This window comes from Lampris incognitus, chromosome 20 (assembly GCF_029633865.1).
Source record: "Lampris incognitus isolate fLamInc1 chromosome 20, fLamInc1.hap2, whole genome shotgun sequence".
Taxonomy (NCBI): Eukaryota; Metazoa; Chordata; class Actinopteri; order Lampriformes; family Lampridae; genus Lampris; species Lampris incognitus.
Window position 1 is genome coordinate 15,834,578 of NC_079230.1, and position 20,004 is coordinate 15,854,581.

Below are 20,004 nucleotides of genomic sequence, written 5' to 3' on the forward strand. Positions count from 1 at the left end.
CTTAAAGCTCATGTGTAGCAAATCGAAGGTGGTGCTATAAAGTGTCTTCTCCATGTGAACTAATAAAGGCCTATTGCTAACTGTTGTCTTACAGCAGAGGAATGTGTGGGAAACTCACTGAGTAACAAGGTCTGAAGGAACAGTCCTGGAGAATTACCAGCTGGAAGATAAGGATGAGGGGAGACCTGACCTAAGAACTCTGTGAGCAAGTTCTGTTATCCATTAGGATGACAGTCCAGCAGAAGATGAGCTACTTCCAACCAGGATTAGGAAGAAACTTTGGGTACATACCATTGTGACCGTGACAATAAACATGTTTGGGCTACAAGATGAGTGGCCTTCACACTGCTGGAAGGAGGGACGAAGAGGATGTGCCACAACGACGTGGGACTCGCCACATCAGGCCGGCACTCACTGCAGTTGCCTGGTGTTCTTAGGGCTGAAGGCCAGGTGGGGTCACCTCACCTGAGCTGAAGTACATCAACATCCAGCCTACCACTGACCAGACGATCTTAACTATGTGTATCCGCTTTCTACTATATTTAGGGTTTCCACCCACAGCAGCAGCACCCTCAACATTTTACATTGTGTTAACTGATTGTTTGACATCAATTTTACTATTTTGTGATCGATAAATTATCAAAAGGGGGGGGGTTGTAAGGATAAAATTGGTGATTCTTAAATAGTAATTTTCTATTTGTGCTGATCTGACACAGCAGTAAATTTCCACTGTGCTTCTTTGACCTCAATCTTCCTGGGCGTCTGGGTGGCATAGCGGTCTATTCCGTTACCTGCCAGCATGGGGGATCGTCGGTTCGAATCCCCGTGTTACCTCCGGCTAGGTCAGGCGTCCCTACAGACACAATTGGCCATGTCTGCAGGTGGGGAGCCGGATGTGGGTATGTCCTGGTCGCTGCACTAGCGCCTCGTCTGGTTGGTCGGGGTGCCTGTTCGGGGGGGGGGGGGGTAAGCGTGATCCTCCCGCGCGCGCTACGTCCCCCCTGGTGAAACTCCTCACTGCCAGGTGAAAAGAAGCGGCTGGGGACTCCACATGTATCGGAGGAGGCATGTGGTAGTCTGCAGCGCTCCCCGGATCGGCAGAGGGGGGTGGAGCAATGACCGGGACGGCTCGGAAGAGTGGGAGTCAACTTTCTAAAGGCCGCCCGAAACCAGCGTTGAAAGACCTTCACACTTAAAAGTAGGCTTGTCAACTCCTTGAAATGGAAATAAGGAACAGGGACGGGGGTTGGATGGACGGGGCGGTGCGGGCATAACAAATATAATGTGCTTTACACTATACACACACACACCCATATATAGTGTAACGTGCATGGATAAGAAGACACGCGGGTCTGACCCTTTAGTCGAGCGGTTAGCGATGCCTCCTGCGGTGCGGGCGATACGGGTTCGCGTCCCGGCCGCGGCAGTTCCTGTGGCTACGTTGCCCCCCCCCCCCCCGAATCCGCTACAATATAAAATAAGGAACGATTCCTTAAGGAACGGTTGGCAACCCTACAGGAGGGAAGGGTCGTGAGGGGAGTCCAACAAGCCTGGTACGAACGTAAGAAATGGCTGTGTGGCTGTGCAGCGACCTGTCCGTTGTTTTCAACGGGTGGTTATAGTGTGGGGACTCAGGCGGGCTACGGGGACCTTGACAAACGCGCCCAGTAAACACCAGAAGGCCGCAGTACACACCAGAGGCCAAATAGCGTTGAAAACATTTGGCACCAGCCGTATCGATTTAGCTCTCGATGAGCAAACGAGATTATCAATCTATCTTCACAATCGAAAGGTTAGGGAGAACAGAGATATTCTAAACAAACTGATTGATGCCAGCTGCTATTTAGCTAAGCTAGAAACAGCACTTCGGGGCGACGAGGAAGGCAAGGACTCCTGGAACCATGGCAACTACGTGCAACTCATTCATCTCATTGCCAAGTGTGATGCGAATTTAGCCACCCGTTTAAGATCGTCTTGTGGTGACCCACATCTATATAACTAGAGACATTCACCTAAGAGAGAATGCACTTCCGCTTCCGGTCCAGAGAGTTCAGTGTCGTTGTCGAATATATGACATGTAAAGTTGGAGCTAGTAAACTACCTCGACTACGTCTACTCTCACGTCTCCTGTCTCGTTGTTTTCTAACTCCACATTGGTGACCCCGACGTGATCGAACAACTAATACGAGTATGTCTGACAACGACGACGCCGGTGCTAACAACATGGCTATTGCTAACGCTAGCATTTACACCGCTACTGTGAAGCTACCCGACTTTTGGCAGCATAATCCACGGCCGTGGTTTCAACATGTGGAAGCCCAGTTCCAGCTGAGAGGGATAACGCAGGATGCAACGCAGTACTTCCACGTAGTGGCGGCGTTAGACGCATCGACAACGGCGCGAGCAATGACGCTGTTGGAAGCTCCGCCAGCTGCTGGCAAGTACGATGCTATAAAGACATTCCTCCTGAAACTATTTGAACTGTCGGAGCTGGAGAAGGCAGACCGTTTACTGTCCCCGAATGGCCTCGGCGACGGCAAACCGTCTGATTTAATGGAAAAAATGCTGTCTGTGCTGGGATCGGCTGATCCGGCCTTTCTTTTCACACACATTTTTCTGAGGCAGCTCCCCGCACCTGTACGCACAGCACTGGCCAGTTCTCCTCTCGCCGCCTCCAAGGACTACCGTTCTCTGGCTGCTGAAGCAGACAGGGTTTTCCTGGCCAACCGGCAACAGTTTGTGCATGCCCTGCTACCCCACCAGACCGCCCCACCACCACCTGTGTACGACTATATGGACACCGCGGCTGCGGTGACAGCCCGCCGCCAACCTGACGACGGGCTCTGTTATTACCATGCCAGGTTTGGGGCAAAAGCAAAACGGTGTCGCAAACCCTGCAGTTACAGGGTTCAGGGAAACGCCAAGGCCGGCGCTCGTTAACGGCTATGGGCGCCGGCCGTGACTGCAAGCTGTTGTTCATCAGAGACTCCTTGTCGGGCCGGCGGCTGCTGGTTGACTCTGGCGCTCAACGCAGCACACTACCAGCACAAGCTGTGGACACGATGACCGACAGTCACGGCCCCCAGATGGACGCCGCCAACGGCACGTCCATTCGGACGTACGGTATCAGACATGTGGACGTGTGTTTTGGCGGCCGACGTTTCGGCTGGGACTTTGTGATGGCTGCTGTATCCACCCCGCTCCTAGGTGCGGATTTCCTCTGTGCTTTCAACCTGCTGGTGGATGTTAAAAACTGTCGCGTGATTGATGCCGTCTCTTTTGCGTCATACCCCTGCACGCTTGGGGGCGCTGGAGCGCTGTGCCTTGCTAACACACTCTCCACCGGGGATCCATACCAACGCCTGCTCGCAAATTTCCCCGAGCTGACCACACCCACCTTCTCCTCGGCGGTGGCCAAGCACGGCGTGGAACATCATATCACCACAGTGGGGCCCCCAGTTTACGCCCGGGCCCGACGCCTCGACTCGGCCAAGCTCGCAATAGCCAGGGAGGAGTTTTCGACTATGGAGCGCCTCGGCATTGTCCGCCGTTCTGACAGCCCGTGGGCTTCCCCTCTTCACATGGTTACTAAGGCCAACGGGGGTTGGCGCCCGTGCGGGGACTACCGTCGCCTAAACAATGCCACGACCCCCGACCGGTACCCCATACCGCACATACAAGATTTCTCTACCCACCTGGCGGACGCTGCCATCTATTCCAAAATCGACTTAGTGCGGGGGTATCACCAAGTGCCGGTCCACCCACTGGATGTCCCAAAAACGGCTGTCATCACACCCTTTGGGCTCTTTGAGTTTTTACGTATGCCTTTCGGCCTTAAAGGGGCGGCGCAGACGTTTCAGCGCCTTATGGATTCTGTGCTCCGTGACATGCCATTTTTGTTTGTGTACTTAGACGACATCCTCGTGGCCAGCGCGTCGGCGGAGGAACACATGACGCACCTCAGACAGCTGTTTGACAGGCTCAGCGAACACGGCCTCATCATCAACCCAGCTAAGTGTCAGTTCGGGGAGTCGTCCATCACCTTCCTCGGGCACCACATCACTCCACAGGGGGCCGTTCCCCTCCCTGCCAGGGTTGAGGCTGTCACCATGTTCCCCCGCCCCCGCACTGTACAGTCGCTGCAGGAATTCCTGGGCATGGTGAACTTTTATAACCGTTTCCTGCCCCGTGCCGCCCACATCATGCGTCCCCTGTATGAGGCCCTGCGGGGTAAGAAGTCTAAGGACGAGCTGGACTGGTCTTCGGGGATGGACGAGGCTTTTGTGGCCGCCAAGACCGCGCTGGCCAACGCTGCGCTGCTAGCTCACCCGTCGCCTGCCGCCCCCATAGCCCTTACAACGGATGCCTCCGACTACGCCGTGGGGGCCGTGTGTGAGCAGTGGGTGGGTGGGGGGGGGGGCTGGCAGCCGTTGGCGTTCTTCAGTAAACAACTCCGTGAGAGCGAGCGCAAATACAGCACCTTTGATAGGGAACTACTGGGTCTCTTCCTCGCAACCAGACACTTTAGGTTCCTATTGGAGGGCCGACAGTTCACCGCTTTCGTGGACCACAAACCGCTGACGTTCTGTATGGCCAAAACCTCAGAACCGTGGTCTGGGCGTCAGCAGCGTCATCTCGCGGCGGTTTCCGAGTTTACCACGGACATACAACACGTGTCGGGCAAGGATAACTCCGTCGCCGACTGCCTTTCACGGGCGGTTGTTAACGCCGTTCACTTGGGACTCGACTACGCCGCTATGGCAGCGGACCAAGCCAAGGACGCGACCGTTCAAGACTACCGGTCGACCCCTACGGCGCTACGGCTGGAGGACGTGACGTTCGACGCGGCCAACACCACCCTCCTCTGTGACATCTCCACCGGTCAACCGCGCCCCCTGGTGCCTACTTCCTGGCGGCGCCGAGTTTTCGACACCGTCCACGGCCTTTCCCACCCGGGAGTGACGGCCTCGACCAAATTGGTGAGCGTCAAGTTTGTTTGGCCTGGGCTCCGTAAGGATGTTAGAGCCTGGGCCGGCTCTTGTGTGGCGTGCCAACGCGCCAAGGTGCACCGCCATATCAAGGCCCCTTTGGCGCCGTTTGTGGTTCCAGAGAGGCGGTTTGACCACGTCAATGTTGACCTGGTGGGTCCCCTGCCCCCCTCCCGTGGTTATACGTTCCTCCTCACTATTGTGGACAGGGCCACCAGGTGGCCAGAGGCTATTCCCTTGTCCTCCACGACGGCAGCAGAGGTAGCACGGGCGTTCATCGGCTGCTGGGTGGCCCGTTTCGGCACACCGGGTGACATCACGAGCGACCGGGGCTCCCAGTTTACCTCGGAGCTCTGGACGGCGGTCGCTGAGCACCTGGGGATGAAGATCCACCGCACTACGGCGTACAACCCGCAGAGCAACGGACTTTGTGAGCGGTTCCATCGGGACATGAAAGCCGCTCTGCGGGCAAGCCTCACTGGCTGCGACTGGATGGACCGGCTCCCATGGGTCATGCTCGGCCTGCGTTCGGCCCCGAAGGAAGACCTCCAGACCTCCTCCGCTGAGCTGGTGTATGGCCAGCCCCTGCGAGTTCCGGGGGAGTTTCTTCCGGATGCTACGACTCCCTGGTCGGCCGCCTCTCACCTCAGTGCGTCCCGGAGCGCTGCCGGTGCCTTCGCTCCCGTTCCGATGTGTCAACACTGCCTCCCCCGGTCCTACGTCCCCAAGGATCTGCCATCGGCGAGGTACGTCTTCATTAGGCACGACAGCCATCGGTCCCCGCTGCAGCCCCCATACGACGGGCCCTTCCGCGTCCTGGAGGCGGGGGATAAGAACTTTGTGGTGGACATGGGGGGCAGGCCGGAGCGGGTCGCTATAGACCGTCTCAAGCCTGCTCACTTGGACATTGGGGAGCCAATGCAATTGGCCCTACCCCCGCGGCGGGGACGCCCTCCTAGGTCGGCCCCGGCACCTGCCTCTGTTCCTGCTTCGGCCCCGCCTATGGCCCGGGTTTCGGCCCCATCTGTTTCCCCTCCTGTGAAGCGCAGCCGTTATGGCCGCAGGGTCCACCCCCCGACTCGTCACTTGTTTTCCCCGTGACTTTGCACTATGTCATTGGCTGTTCTGTTGTAGAGTCTATTTTTATGTTCATGAGTTGCGCTTTTGCTGTTTTGCATTGTTTTGTGTAGGTGAATTCTGGGGGGGCCTGTGTGGTGACCCACATCTATATAACTAGAGACATTCACCTAAGAGAGAATGCACTTCCGCTTCCGGTCCAGAGAGTTCAGTGTCGTTGTCGAATATATGACATGTAAAGTTGGAGCTAGTAAACTACCTCGACTACGTCTACTCTCACGTCTCCTGTCTCGTTGTTTTCTAACTCCACAGTCTACTGTTTTCTCTGGCCTTTCCAATACGATCCAAAACGATGTGATTGAGGCAATCGGAGACGTTATCATCAACAACATTAACGATGAGATTTCTGAAGCCCCCTTTGTCGCTGTAGACGTTGATGAATCAACAGACGTCACAAACAAAGCACAGGCATCAGCCATTCTGCTCTGCGTGCTGAATCAAGAGGTGAAAGAAGCACTATAAGGGGTTTGATGACGTGAGCAGCGATAGGACTGCTGAGGCCATCGCCGGTTATGTTTTGAGCACTTTGGAGAAATTTAACTGCTTTGAAATTTAGTTGCACAAACATACGACGGAGGCGCCGTTATGGCATCTAGTTTAAATGGGAGTTCAGGCCAAGATCAGACAAAAAATACCAGAGACTATTTTTCACGCATTGCTACGCTCGTAAATTAAATCTCGTAACGTCACAATCGGCCAGGTCCATTTAGAACAGCGGGAGGGCTTCCCTCAGGGCTTTCCTCATTCTTCACACATCTTATTCTTCAGGGCTTCCCTCATTCTTCAACAAATCCACAAAGCGCACGAAACTCCCGGATGAGGTCCTCAAACGACGGATACCAAGAGCTGCACCGACACCGTGGTCTTCGCACTCACGCCTCGTGCGGACAGTTAGCCACCACTACTCGGGTTTAAGGACCATGTTTCTGTCGATGATCGATAATCCTTCTGACTGGGATAATGAAACCCTAACGATGGCTACAGGCTATGATGCCTGGCTGGCAAGGGCCTCGACACCTATGAGGACACTTTCAATGTCACCGATGCGCTGTTTAGTGCTGCAAAACAAGGGAATGGACATTGGTTATTGTTGTTCTAGAATACAAGACCCAATGACAGCTTTGGGAAACAAACGGCAGGGCTTTGATGCGCAACTTGACCAGAAATGCAGCCTGCTCAGCCTCACGGAGGGGCGAGCAGAACCCAACCAGTCCATCAAAGACGGGAGAAAGACACTTTTCCACAGGATTTTGAATAACACGCTCGCACAAATGAAGGCTGGATTTAGCAACTTCGACAATTTGAATTTAATTGGCCTCGTTAACAAGCAGTTTAACCAAATGTCAAAAAATTTTGACGATGACAAATTTGAGAGCCTGGCAGTGTTGTGTTAAACACTTCTATTTCATCAGATTTAAGGCAGACTTAGTTGGACTTTACCAAACACAGGAGGTGAGAGAGAAAACACCTGGGGAGATGCTTGGATGGCTTGCCAGTGTACCATCAAAATGAATTTGAAGCTGTTATTTTAAGGTCAAAAGTTGCATAATGTTGCCATCCATTATCCAAACCGCTTATCCTGCTCTCAGGGTCGTGGGGATGCTGGTGCCCATCCCAGCAGTCATTGGGCAGCAGGCGGGGAGACACCCAGGACAGGCCGCCAGACATTTTGACCTATCAAATAGTTATATGCTTCATTCTTTATGCAAATTCTGAGTTTCACTTCACATCTTATTCTTCAAAGTTAATTTTTCCTTCATCATTTTTTTCCCCTTGAAGTAGCTACTCAAAACTTAAATGCCAGAATGCCCTCGGAGGGTCATACACCTTTGAGAAAGAAGGGGGCGTAACTTTAAGTCGGTCTTGCAGGCTGCAGGCGGATTCTTTTGTCATATCCACCCAATATTAGGCTTACGAATGAAATAAACTGACAAAGATGAAAACTAAAAACAGTTTATTCAGTTTTGTGAACACAATACAGTTTAAGTTATCCGTTTTTGTAAAGCCCCTTTTTAAGTTTTTAGTTGAAAAAAAAGTTTTTTCAACACCTAGTTTTTGTTGTTTCGTTAGTTTTAGTTAACGATAGTAACCTTCGTGCCAAGTCTTGTGGTGTTTTTCATATTTTCTAATGAATAAAAATAATCTAAATGAGACTCAACGACATAAGCCGTCAGTCGGCGGTGGAGCCTTGAGAGGAACTTCCCATCGAGCTTCTTCATAATTGTTGCTGAAGCCTCTGGTAATATTTCTGGAGGGAGAGAAGATTAACAATGCTAAGAATTGGCTGTACATGGGAATAGGACAGGAAGTGAATGTCCCGCAGCCTGTCATGTTCTGTGCTGTAAGCCTACTGAAGATGCCACATTAAAAATGCACGGTTAATCGAATTTAAATAATTCAGCAATGGAATATTAATACTGAAAAGGTACACAGGATTCGACTGCATAATCAGCAAGCTAGTTAACAGGGACCAGAAGCCTACTTTTCACCCAGAGCATCTTGAGTAAATCCCATGACCATGTTTTAAAATGGTCATTCCACATCCACTCCCATTCACATTCCTCCCCCTTTTTCTCCCCAATTGTATACGGCCAATTACCCTATTCTTCTGAGCCGTCCCTGTTGCTGCTCTACCCCCTCTGCTGTTTGCCGATCCAGGGAGGTCTGCATACCTCCTCCGATACACGTGGAGTCGCCAGCCGCTTCTTTTCACCTGACAGTGAGGAGTTTCGCCAGGGGGAGGTAGTACGTGGGAGGCTCACACTACTCCCCCCAGTTCCCCCTCCCCCCCGAACTGGCACCCCGACCAACCAGAGGAGGTGCTAGTGCAGCAACCAGGACACATACCCACATCCGGCTTTCCACCTGCAGACACGGCCAATTGTGTCTGCAGGGATGCCCGACCAAGCCGGAAGAAACGGGGATTCAAACCAGCGTGTTGGTAGGCAACGGAATAGACCGCTACACTACCCGGACGCCCCTGTCCACGTTTTTCTGCCTGAGCCATTAAATTGCAATATTGTAGATTACTTAAAGATGAAAACATGTTCAAGATTTTTTTTCCCCCTCAAACAAGTTATTCAAGCAACTCAAGGAATCGCCTCTGCCCCAGTATATATACCTCCATGTTTTGGTAGTGTTCTTGGCTGCTGCAGTGGAGGTCTTTTGCTGTGCTCTCATCATCATAAAAGGTTGAACAAAGGTGACAGAAAAACCCCGTCTTAGGAACCACAAACTCCAGACCTGGAAGGATGAAAAAAGAGAGGGGGGGGGGGGACAGAGGGAAAATGTGACATTAGTATTCAACATCAAATTCCTAAAAATAAGCTCACTCAAAGGTGTGCACCTGTTTTGCATCTTCCCTGGATATGTGTACGTTTTTGTCTCTGTGTGTTCCTCACCGACAGGGTTGTTGGGTTTGAAGGGGGGCAGTTTAACGTCAGCAGGGACAGTGGGAGATTGAGAGTGAGATCGCTTCACCTGCAGTCCTGCAGACTCCCACCATTGTTTACTAATATCTAGAGACAGAGGAGACATGCTGTAGGTGGAGCGGAATGGGAGAGAATAGTTTTAACAGAAAACGAGCAATCTGGCATGTGCTAGGCACATGCATGGAATTAAACATCAACCTTTTTTAGTTACATCATAAACATATTAGTTCACATTGTCCAACACTGACAGCTCAGAGTGCTGAGGCTGCTGGCCAGTTTGGCTTGCGCTGAGCTCAGCCTCTCTCTTCTGGCTCTCACAGGACAGCACTGACGGTGCTTTGGCCAGGGTGTCTGTGGGTTTCACAAAATTGTACTTAACGGACCATGTAGAAGCCTAATTCTTGAAACATCATGATTTAATATCAATGTGGGTGACACTGGGTTGCTGAAGCATCATGTGATGTAGGCTGAAAGGTTAAGGCTACCAATTCCTGCATGCATGACTAACCCCGGATAGGCCCTTCCTTGCGGTATTGACTGGACTTCACTTGTGGAGTTGGCGTAACCTGGGCAGCACTCAGTTGGCTAAAGCCTAACGGGACCACGGACTGGCGATAATAAAAATCCCATACATCCCTGGCTCGTAAGTGCCTAACAAATGGGCAGTCCGGACTCCCAATCCGATCACTTGGGTGCAACCTGTGGCGGATCCCATCGTCTTCACTCTTGTGTTGCCATGGAACTAGATCCTCCCGGGCCAAGCAGTGTAGACCAGCGTCGCGACCTGATCACCACTTTAATCAAGGCTTTAGCGAATGGCTCCAAGAGTTTTTTTTTTATCTCTTGGAATGGATCCTCGGACACGAGAGACGCTGCCGCCGCCAAACAACGGCGATGACGGGTGACACTGACATGCCACACTGCAATCTAATATTAGGGCTGGTTTTGACTCATAAGCTGCTGAAAAACCCGTTGAGTATTGTAGCAAGATATGCATCTAGAGGACTATTCTTCAAACAATTTATTTACAGTGTATAAGATTTCCCCTCTTATCTAGCTTACAATAGCCACAGTTAGTATTAAGATAGGGTGGTGAACTTCTATTTAATACCTGGCAGTTAGTTCACTGTTGTCCAACGCATACACCTCAAAATACTTTTTATGGGTGGTAAAATAGGTCATCCTACCCCATTTATAAATGTTTAGCCTTAAATTTGAACAGGGCCTAGGACAAACATGAATTACAAAATATGGTGGAGAAATTCAGTATTAGCATCATTAAATTGCCATGGGAATAGCAGCCTGAAAGGCTAAAACACTACACAGAGAGACAGGCTTCATTTGAAAGAGTGGTTGTATCATGCATGCAGCAATCCTTATACGGCTCCAACAACAACAACTGGCTGATATGGAAATGAGCAGACGATTACACTGAGCTGACATATTTTGAAATGTATTACAAATTCTTTCGGACCTGTAGGCACGCCATCGTCCAATGAGGAGGAGGTATTCTGGGTAGTGGGAGGGGCAAAGTCTTTAGTGGAAGAGGCAGTTTCAGAAGGTATATTCTCATCTTCCTGCACCCCTTTTCCGCTCCCTTGCTTTACTCTAGTGGATTTTCTCACTGCAAAAGGAGGGAAAAGATCAATTTAGAGGCCAAGCGACAAAAGAATCTAAAAAATAAAATGGCTGTTCAAAGTGTTTGTGACTTTTATGAAATATGATATTCAACGTGAAAAAACTTGAGAAACTTTAAAATTGATAAAAAAAAATTGAGCAGTGTGGAATTTCTAAGGAGGCTTAAGTCCTCAAGATAAAAAAAAATGATGCTAAATCTTACTTCTACAGAATGATGAGCTTTAGGGGATAGTTCTGCTTTTTGCAAAAAATGTGAGAGAACTCTCATATTCTCCTCTTACTCCGCCACTATGTATGTGTGTGCATGTGAGTGAGTGAAAGAGATGGAGAATTAGCGAGAAAACAAAATAAAATGAGTACATGTGCATGTTTATATCTGTGTGTTGTCATCTCTGCATGTACAGATATCTGTGTGCAGCAAACGCATGTTACCAGGGGCCATTCTGGCTCTCTTCTTGGGCCTGCCTCTCGTCCTGGCTGTTACCACCTCCTCCTCCTCTCTGACCTTGTCTACCATCACAAAGTTAATCTTCTCTTCTAGAGAGGGGAGCCAGACAGAGAGAGAATCGGCGTCAGACTCACAGATGCCAAATTGGAAAGGGATCACGTACACTTAAATTTGCTCTGATCAGAGCCAAAGAACATCGACAGCGCAAGTAGTAAAAGTGAGAATGCGGATTTAAATTCAGGCATTATAGTTTCCGGACAATGTTGCTGGTACAGGGGAGGATAGCTAATCTTTAGTAGTATTAATGGTAGTAATGTTAATAGCATCAATAAGAAGAAATCCACAATTTTGTCATTGTATTGTTACAACAAATACATGTTCTCTGCATTTAACCCATCCTATTGTGTAGGAGCAGTGGGCAGCTGCAGCGCCCGGGGACCAACTCCAGTTCTTCTTTCTATTACCTTGCTCAGGAGCCCAGACAGGAGTATTAACCCTAACATGCATGTCTTTTTGATGGTGGGAGGAGCCCGGAGCACCCGGAAGAAACCCACGCAGACACAGGGAGAATATGCAAACTCCACACAGAAAGGACCTGGGACAGACCTTCTTGCTGTGAGGCACCAGCACTAACCACTGGGCCACTGTGTTAATAGCACCAACAACTAAATTAACAAAAATACGTTTTTGTAGGGCAGTGCTTGTAAATGAAAATGAAAGGAAACCAACTGAAAATAAAATGTACTTCTTTATCTGCCAAAACATCAACATTTTTGGCAGGTATCGGGACATTTTCCACAGAGACGGGATTTTTGCCTTGAAAATAGATAAGTTGACCTTGATAGTCTTTCTCCCAGTCACTCTGCTAGAGTGGCATCATATTTTTAAAAAAATAGATTATCCAACAAGCACATTCAAGCTAATAATGGTAGACACATGCATACACACCTTTCTCATCCTTCCTTAACCTGCGTTTAGCGGCTTTTGAGGTTGTCTGCTCTTCCTCTATTTCCTCTTCTTCCTCTCCAACTGTCTTGTCTGACGTCAGCAGAGTCTAATGAGAGCCATAAGGCAAGATACAGACATATTGAGAAAGAGATGAGAAAAATAAAGAGACAAGAAAGGAGAGAAAGAAAGGGGACAAACACTGAATTAGTCAAGGTATCAATACACTCAGTTATGACAGAAGGTGCAAGAAAAACTTATTTCTCTATCTGTAATGGATGAGTTTGTGTGCATTTACAAACACTAACCCTGGAAAACAACCTCAACATAGGGCAAGTTTTACAAACATCATAATGCAGTATCAACCTGATGATGACGACAATAGCTTCCTACAGTAAATGGATTATGAACACAACTTATGTCTCGTCAACACAGCCTGAATATCATACATAAAAAAAAACAATTAACAGGAATCAGGTTTGGTTAACAAACCTATATTAAGACGACTGCTTATCAGTGCCTCCAGGATTTTGCAATGTCACAATCGCAACAATTATCGCAAATTCAGCCAATCCCCGTGAATTCTGTGCAACCTTACCATTTTGTCCAATCATCGTAGTTTCCCACGAGTTTCATCAATTATAGCAATCCCCCGCGTAAACCACTGAGCCTATGTCACATCATCAAACTCACTTCCTTGTTTCCGGTTGTGAAGATGCAGACATGTGCGCCACAAGCGTCTCACATTTACCAACCAAAATTATTGCCAAAGATGGTGCAAGTCAGTTCCCTGATGTCCTGCACGAAAGCAGGGGTAAACTGTATTGCACCACATGCAATGTTGTGGTGGAACACAAACAAAAATCATCAACTGACAATCACTTTTCTACTGCAAAACACACCTGGGGGAATGGCTGAAATGCGTGGACAACAAACAAGACAAATCACCATGACAGAGGCTGTTGCATCCAGATTTACTATAAGCGCAGAAAGAATCAACGTGAGTTAGATTCAATATGCATGGTTAGTGGTAAGGTTCTGTGCACTTTAACGTTTAAGCCCGTTTGCTGCTTTGTGGAATACCCCTTGGTGCACTTCTTCATTTACAAATAAAGCATATTTTGTTAGAATATTTGTAACCCTGAGCCTTTTCTCGTGAGGTTACTTATAACACTCGGAACAGTGCGGTTTATTTTCACTGGAACGAGGTGCCTTTGATTTTTAATGAATTTAGAAAAAAAAAAGGTTAAAAACATCGTAACATGCACTGCAATTTGTTAGAAAAGCTGCTGTGAAATCAGGCATTTTAGGCCGCAACAATCCCGAAAAAAGCGCACGAAATCCTGGTGGGACTGGCTTATTCTTTTGCTCCATTTGGAGTGACTGTTGATAAGTAAGTTGATCATAATGCAATGGAGACATCAAAGAAAGTTGAATCAGTTTATCTGGATACAATGTTTATAGACAAAGGTTTCATGGGAAATTTCAATTTTCATATATGAAACGTATCCGTCTATAAACATGCCCGGATGTAATGATTCAACTTCCTTTAATGTTCTTACCTGGATTACTGAGCATGCATAAAGACGCAATGGAGACAGTTTCCAAGCAGGGGATACGAATGACGGAGAAATAATTAACAGTCAACTAAAGAAGCAGGAAAAAAAAAACATACAACATAATCCTGCCCCTAGCTGTGGTAAAACTTCCCTGTGGCACTTGTTGAACTGTCATCCTTTTAAATTTTCATCTCACCTCAGGGTTAATGGTGCCTCCCGACTCGTTCTCCTGGTTGGGTAGGTAGGCCTCCGGGGGGCTTGGCTCCACCTTTTCCTCTTCTCCCACAATCTCATCCAGTGTAACCAGCGCCTGCAGCTCCCCCTCACTAATTCCTGCGTCCTGTCTTCTGCTCCTCTCCACTCCTTCCTCATCATCCCCATCTCCAGGCTCGTCTGCCCCCACGTCATCCAAAGTCACCAACACCTCCTTCTCCTCCATATTTCTTGCCTTCCCCCTGTTCCATCTTCCCTCCCCTCCTCTGCTCGTCTCCCTCTCTCTCTCCTTGGACTGCTGTTTATCTTGTATGGCAGCTTGCCTCTTCCTCAGCTCCTCCTCCTCAACTGTGTCATCCAGATAATCTTTCCCTTCATCAGTCACCGCATCCAGATTCACCGGGGCGCTTGCTATTGTCACTTCGGCATCTCCCGTGTCCATGGTCTTCTCTTCTTTGTTAGTTTTAACTTCTGTGTTATTTTCGAGTAGTGCGGCATTGCTGCGGGTCTTCCTGGTCAGTTTGACCTCTGTTTTGGCCTCCCTCTTTTGTGTTCCTTTCCTCCGTCCTCGGCTGGGACCCTCTATTGAGGTTGGGTCAGTATGTACCATCTCCTCCTCCACAGCATCTAATATCTGATACATGGGTTCTTCCTCTTCTTTGCTTACCTCTTTTTCAGATGCTTCAGGGAGCATGTCGCTTTTTGTAGGCATTTTGAGCCTTCTCTTTCTGTCCTTTCTTCCTTCAGACCCTCTTGTGAACATTGGTCCAGCTTTTAATGGTTCATCTGCCACAGAATCCAGTATTTCATAGGTGACCTCTTCCTCTTCCTCACCAACCTCTTTTCCAGACACGCCAGAAAGAGTCTCAATCGTTGTTTGTTTGTCCAGTTTAGTCGATTTGTCCTCTACCATACTAGCACTGTCCTCTTCTCTTCCCTCAGATGGTTCTAAAGTGGCAATATCTCCACTGTTTGGCTCATCACCCACAGAATCTAGTATCTGATAGGCATCTCCCTGCTCACCCAGGTTTTCAGTTACTTCTGAAGTGGTTAAACTCTTCTTTGGTGTGTTGTGTACTTTAGTTGTCTTGCCTCTCTTAAGTGATTTTCCACCGTTTTCTTCCTCTGGATCTCTGACAGGAGTATGGCTCTTCCTTGATGGTGTCCCCTCCTTGTTGGATGGTTTTGTCTTTTCATTTTTTGTATCCTTCTTTGTTGTTCTGTCCGTCTGTCTTCTGGTAGACATTCCTGTGGCAGGTGGCTCATTATCAACATACTCTTCTTCCTCTACAGGATCCACAATCTGATAATCAGCATCCTCCATCAACTCTTCGAGATTTTCCCCTTTCCCAGCTGCTCCTCTGGCACTGTTGTTCTTCCCTGCTGGTCTTTTTTCAGTCTTAAACGGTTTTTCTTCTTCGTTTTTGAATGTCACAGCAATAGAGCTGCTCCTTTTGGTCTGCTTGTTTACTGATGTCACAGTCCTTTTCCCTTTCTTAGTTCTGCTTTCCTTCTCATCTTGGCTTGATTGATCTGAAGTTGGCTGATCTTCCACATCATCAATTATTTGATACATGACTTTATCCTCTTTGTCTTCTGCCATCTGCCTATCATCTTTTTCAAATAACTGACCAGTAGGTTCTTCAGTGACTTGGGTATGAACTGGGCAGAGATTCTCACCATCATCCTTAGTTGAGGTTTCACCATCAACTGAATCCAATATCTGGAAAGTTTCTTGCTCTGCTATGGCGCCATCTTGGCTGGCAGCTAGGTGTTTACCATCCTTAACTTTAAGAGTCTGAACGTCCTTTAGGATCTGGTCATCTTGGTTTTCTTTATTATCTTTGGTGGCTTTGTTGGCATCTTCTGAGGATACTGCTGAGGCTATTATGCTTTCATTTTCCCTTTTAATCTTTCTTGTTCTTCTGCCTTCCTTGTCCTTTGGAGAATGCATACTAACGAAGTCCAACATTTTGACATAATCTTTACATGTTTCATCTCCACACACGGGGTCTTCAACAGCAGGTTTATCATAATTTTTGTCTGTCATTTCATACACATCCTCAGCGGGTTGATTTACTTTGCCTGTGTCACCTGCAACTGGCTGACATATATTTGACATTTCAGTAGTGATGATGGAAGAGCTCGTCTCACAAAATATCACTGTTGACTGCAAGATCGATGATACATTGGTAGGAGATTCACAGGTATCAATGGTTGTCTTCTTCAGTAGTTTTTTATGAGTAGGAGAGGATGGGATTTCAGTAGATAGGGAAGAAGAGTTGGAGGACTTACTGGTGGATAAAGTGGAGGAGGATGAGGGAATGGCAGTGGATTGGGTGGTTACAGAGAAGCTCTTGGACTTTTCCAGCTGACTGAATGATGGAGACAAGGGGTGTGAAACTGAGCTGCTTTTTGAAGTGGAGGTGTTTGAGGCCTTGGCAGACTCCTTTACACTCTGTTTGCTGCTGGATGAAGAACTGGAGCTTCTGTCTGTACTCTTCTGTTTTGAGGACTGTTTGGATGACAAAGCAGTTTTTTGTTTTTTTGGGGATTTTTTTCCCCTCTTTTTCTCCCCAATTGTATCCGGCCAATTACCCCACTATTCCGAGCCCAGTCATTGCTCCACCCCTTCTGTCGATTCAGGGAGTGCTGCAGACTACCACATGTCTCCGCCGATACATGTGGAGTCGCCAGCTGCTTCTTTACACCTGACAGTGAGGAGTTTCGCCAGAAGGACGTAACGCATGGGAGGATCACACTATTCCTCCCAGTTCTCCCTCCCCCCCGAACACGCGCCCCGACCAACCAGAGGAGGCGCTAATGCAACAACCAGGACACATACCCACATCCGGCTTTTTTTACAGCTTCTTTTAAATCTTTTAAATTTACAGCTTATCTACTACTACTTTTGGCTGCTCCTGTTAGGGGTCACCACAGCGGATCATCCATTTCTATTTCTTCCTGTCCTCTGCGTCCTCCTCTGTCACATCAGCCACGTGCATGTCCTCCCTCACCACATCCATAAACCACCTCTTTGGCCTTCCTCATTTCCTTGTCCATGGCAGCTCTATATTCAGCATCCTTCTCCCAATATAGTACCTAGCATCTCTCCTCCACACATGTCCAAGCCATCTCAATCTTGCCTCTCTTGCTTTGTCTCCAAACCGTCCAAACTGAGCGGTCTGTCTAATATACTTGTTCCTAATCCTGTCCTCCTTTGTCACTCCCAATGAAAATCTTAGCATCTTCAACTCTGCCACCTCCAGATCTGACTCCTGTTCTTTCGTCAGTGCCACTGTCTCCAAACCATATAACATAGCTAGTCTCACAACCATCTTGTAAACCTTCCCTTTAACTCTTGCTGGTACCCTTGTGTCGCAAATCACTCCTGACACTCTTCTTGACCCACTCCACCCTGCCTGCACTCTCTTCTTCCATCTCACTTCTGCACTCCCCATTACTTTGGACAGTTGACCCCAAGTATTTAAACTCATACACCTTCGTCACCTCTACTCCTTGCATCCTTACCATTCCACTGTCCTCCCTCTCATTCACGCATATGTATTCTGTCTTGCTCCTACTGACTTTCATTCCACTTCTCTCCAGTGCATACCTCCACCTCTCCAGGCTCTCCTCCACCTGCACCCTACTCTTGCTACAGATCACAATGTCATCCGCAAACACCATAGTCCACGGAGACTCCTGCCTGATCTTGTCTGTCAACCTGTCCATCACCATTGCAAACAAGAAAGGGCTCAGAGCTGACCCTTGATGTAATCCCACCTCCACCTTGAACCCATCTGTCATTCCAACTGCACATCTCACCATTGTCACACTTCCCTCATACATATCCTGCACCATTCCTACATACTTCCCTGCAACACCCGACTTTCTCATACAATACCACACCTCCTCTCTCGGCATCCTGTCATGTTTTCTCTAAATCTACAAAGACACAACGCAACTCCTTCTGGCCTTCTCTATACTTCTCAAAGCAAACATCGCATCTGTGGTACTCTTTCATGGCATGAAACCATACTGCTGCTCGCTAATCATCACCTCTCCTCTTACCCTAGCTTCTATTACTCTTTCCCATATCATCATGCTGTGGCTGACCAACTTTATACCTCTATAGTTGATACAGTTCTGCACATTGCCCTTATTCTTGAAAATCGGTAACAGTATACTTCTTCTCTACTCCTCAGGCATACTCTCACTTTCCAAGATTGTGTTAAACAATCTAGTTAAAAACTCCAGTGCCATGCCATCTCTCCTAAACATCTCCATTCCTCCACACAGGTATGTCACCTGGACTAACTGCCTTTACACTCTTCATCCTCTTCATGGCTGCCCTCACTTCCTCCTTGCTAATCCACTGCACTTCTTGATTCACTACCCCCACATCATCCAACCTTCTCTCTCTCTCATTTTCTTCATTCATCAGCTCCTCAAAGTACTCCTTCCACCTTCTCAGCACACTCTCCTCACCTTTCAGCACATTTCCATCTCTATCCTTAATCGTCCTTTCATGCGGCACATCCTTCCCAACTCGGTCCCACTGTCTAGTCAATTAGTACAAGTCCCTTTCTCCTTCCTCAGTGTCTAACCTCTCATACAACTCACCATACGCCTTTTCCTTTGCCACCTCTCTCTTTTCTGCATCCCCTTGTATTCCTGTCTACTTTCTTCATCTCTCTATCCCACTTCTTCTTCGCCCACCTCTTCCTCTGTATATTTAGCTGTACTTCCTCATTCCACCAAGTCTCCTTAAATTTACAGATTATGCACCTTTTAAATCATCGTATGCTTTATATCTTTTAAATCTTTTTTTTACATCTTTACATCTTTTAAATTTACAGATTATGCATCTATTGCAGTGGACTTATGGACATAAATCACCATAACTTGTTTGTATGAAGTTGACGTGCTCACTTTAAGGGTTCAGGGTGTGGCCATTGTGACGCAACGTCATATGGTAGGGCAGGGTAGTGTACATAAGGAAATAAATGACACACACAAGGTGGTGGTCAGAGAGAAGTTGTCCATCTCTGTTTTCTCCCAAATTCCACACTACCACATTTACATTTAGTCCTTTGGCAGATGCTTTTATCCAAAGCAACTGTACCTCTCTCTTCTTGTTCTCCTCCATCCTAGATCTCTTGGCAGGAGCAGGGCTGGTATCCTTCCTGCTACTGTGGGAACCAGGAGAGGATCTGGAAGATCCGACTCTTGCTGAGGAGGTCTGGCCAGGATACTTGTTCTCTACAGATGGGGCATGGTTGCATTTGCTCTGTTCAGAGGAGTCACCGCCCTTCTTTATGGCTGAGTGCTTCCCTTGTTGGTCCCTCGCTCCAGGGCTCTGGGAAGAACGGAGGGTTGAAGAAATCAAGAAGCTAAATTATGCCATAGTATATAATTTACAGCTTCAACGATCATTTTATAATTTACTTTACAGATGCCATTTCTACACATTATCAGACCACACACAACTAACTATGGCACTAAGACGCTGCAAGGGTTAGGGGTTTCATTCCCACTTTGACCAAACATTCTGAGAAAAACAAAACACAAAAATAGCAGAAATGTCCACGTTTTAACATCGTTTTTGATATGGTTAGTTTGTCGTACCATGCAAAACAAGA

General features: G+C 48.0%; 1 protein-coding gene across 1 annotated transcript in view; it reads right to left on the reverse strand.

Annotated features, from left to right (window-relative positions):
* Window positions 1-8,077: 8,077 nt before the first annotated feature.
* Window positions 8,078-20,004, reverse strand: part of LOC130130447 (uncharacterized) — a 41,481-nt gene continuing 29,554 nt past the window's right edge. The window contains exons 22-29 of the mRNA XM_056300156.1: window positions 19,488-19,721; window positions 14,343-16,874; window positions 12,591-12,696; window positions 11,627-11,731; window positions 11,031-11,180; window positions 9,527-9,643; window positions 9,247-9,368; window positions 8,078-8,373 (exon numbers count right to left, since the gene is read on the reverse strand). Of these exons, the coding sequence (XP_056156131.1) occupies window positions 8,341-8,373; window positions 9,247-9,368; window positions 9,527-9,643; window positions 11,031-11,180; window positions 11,627-11,731; window positions 12,591-12,696; window positions 14,343-16,874; window positions 19,488-19,721 (3,399 nt within the window). The 3' untranslated portion in view covers window positions 8,078-8,340. The remainder of the gene's footprint in view (window positions 8,374-9,246; window positions 9,369-9,526; window positions 9,644-11,030; window positions 11,181-11,626; window positions 11,732-12,590; window positions 12,697-14,342; window positions 16,875-19,487; window positions 19,722-20,004) is intronic.